The 2,500-nt window shown below is 42.0% G+C and overlaps 1 protein-coding gene across 1 annotated transcript in view; it reads right to left on the bottom strand.

Annotated features, from left to right (window-relative positions):
* Positions 1 to 2,500, bottom strand: part of LOC310779895 (protein NDRG2-like) — a gene marked incomplete at its 3' end in the record, with an annotated part of 19,480 nt that overhangs the window by 7,766 nt on the left and 9,214 nt on the right. Inside the window, exon 6 of the mRNA XM_083640405.1 lies at positions 493 to 553. Within this exon, the coding sequence (XP_083496531.1) occupies positions 493 to 553 (61 nt within the window). The remainder of the gene's footprint in view (positions 1 to 492; positions 554 to 2,500) is intronic.

Genomic DNA, 2,500 nt, shown 5'->3' with positions numbered 1-2,500 from the left:
CATTTGATTTGATCTGAATAGTCCCATAAAGACAAATGTTTTTTTTTTTTTTTTTGCCGTGTAATTTATTTGAACAGATTATTCACTTTTGGTTTGAAAAGACCTTAAAGGACAAATGAGTATAATGTGTACTGCCAAAATGAGCAGAATATATCTACAGGGTTTTGATTGGGTTGAGAAGAGATTCATCGCTGCCACTGACTCTGTCTTTCTACTGTCAACTGTGACATACTGGAGCAAAGTGCTGATGCAGAGAGTCCAGTGACACAACAGACAGTCTGACAGTGACACAACAGACAGTCTGATACAACAGACAGTCTAAATGATGCAGAGTGCAGTGACACAACAGACAGTCTGAATGATGCAGAGTGCAGTGACACAACAGACAGACTGAATGATGCAGAGTGCAGTGACACAATAGACAGTTTGAATGATGCAGAGAGTGCAGTGACACAACAGACAGTTTGAACCAGTAAAAACCAAAACACTCACCGCAAACCTGGAGAGAATGTACGCCCCCGCTCCCACACCCACTCCGATTACTGTGCGGAAACTGGCAGAGGAAAAGACAGAGTTAAAAACACACACACACACACACACACACACACACACACACACACACGCGCAAGCACAACTCCAGAGAAAGCCTAGCCTGACATCAGACTGAATGATGTCAACTCAAAACTCATTCAACTCTGTGCAGTGGGCACATTCCAGGGTCTGGCCCCAGGCAAGACAACACCAGTCCCCATTGACTTCAGTTATGAAGTACTGACATCAATGATGAGGATTTGGGTGAACTATTCCTTTAACTCAACCAATCCGATTATTTCCACCTCCAAGAAATACTTTTATGATTAAAATTTTAATCAGCTTAAACATAATACAAATGTGAGTTTTATGATGGCTTCATGTGTAACATTCAAGATTCAAGATTCAAGATTCAAGATTTTTATTGTCACTCCATGGTACAAGTATCACGTGTGAAATTCTTGTGCTGTGGACTCCGTTTACAACATAGTACAAATGTAACAGGGCATATGAGTGCAAAAACAACAAGAGACACAACAAGCAATAAGGCAGTATAGTGATAAGACAAGTCAGAGACAGTGGCATATTCACTGCACATAGGTGCACATGTCCTGTGCATACTTTAGACGTGCTTAAACATTTTAAATTCGGCGTATTTGACATATAGGTGCAAATAGCATATTCCTTATTAAACATACAATTAAACTCTGCGTTTTAAATTCGGCGTATTTGACATACATGACAGAGCAAGTGGCAGTTAGGTGTTTGTATTGTTGAATGACTTCACTGTGTGTGTGTGTGTGTGTGTGTGTGTGTGTATAATGAGGTGCTGTCTGTGTTTATAGTAGGGATGGGCATTTTAAGCAATTTAAATACTCGAGTACTCTCCTATTATGAACGAGTACTCGAGTACTCGCGCGCGCGCGCGGGGGGGGGGGGGGGCGGGGGTCTGTGTGATTACTATGGTAATGACGGAGCAGGGGTAATCTGCTGTGTGTGGGGCTGTTCACACATTACGTTTGCATTTTTGCATGGAGAAAGCGCTACCTGGAGCATGTGAGGAGAGGGACTGACTGACTGTGATATTAGGTGAGGTGACGCTAAGCTAACGTCTAAAGCCTACTTCAGACAGTATCTCCGATGGTTGGATGGATGGCATTAGCGCTTCGGAGCGGACAATATTGTTGTGAAACAAGCCAAGGCTCAATTCCAATACATGTCCATTGTCCAGTATCATCCATTTTACTTTATGATCACTGTTACACTAACGTAAATCCACGGATTACAAGGTCCGGTTTTCTGCCAAAAAGTGAAAACTGACCACTGACCAGTGTGAGTAACGTTACAGCTGCAGCTAAATAGTGATCACCATGAAACGATTGTCTCCCAAAAAGCGATTCTTTCTCCACATTTCTTGTGACTAACGTTATGGGAAACGACAGTGTAGTCAGTAAACTACTGCAAAGTTTTGAATGAGTTGTAACGCGCGTGCGCTATGAAAAAGCGTGCATCTGTCTCCTTCGGGAGCATATCTTCAGCCACCATTTCCGGGATGAGCTGGAAAACTTCCGGTTAAAACTTTCAAAATAATGTTACTTAAACAAAAGTAAATAGCTTATTGATGCACGTTGGGAGGAGAAAAGGTATTTCAACGAACGAAGCAGCAAACCTTGTATCAAAATAGTCGTTGTGATGTTATATGGCGTGAAACTATGGCTGTAACGCATTACTCAAAATAAATAAGGTTACAACTTACGTTACAATAAGCATTTTATTTTGAAATCAACAAAGTGGATGACATACTTGTACATTCTGGCTGACTTGACGCCCGTGCAGTTCATGCTGCCAGATCCACATAACGATGCATGCGTAGATTTAGACCATTTTTAAAGGGGTGGGGAGTGGGGCGAGTACCCGAACAGCGGAAACGTTACTCGAGTACTGACGTTATGAACGAGTACTTGAGTAC

The sequence above is a fragment of the Poromitra crassiceps genome (assembly GCF_964638095.1).
Source record: "Poromitra crassiceps genome assembly, chromosome: 7".
Lineage (NCBI taxonomy): Eukaryota > Metazoa > Chordata > Actinopteri > Beryciformes > Melamphaidae > Poromitra > Poromitra crassiceps.
This window is presented reverse-complemented; position numbering and strand designations above follow the sequence as displayed.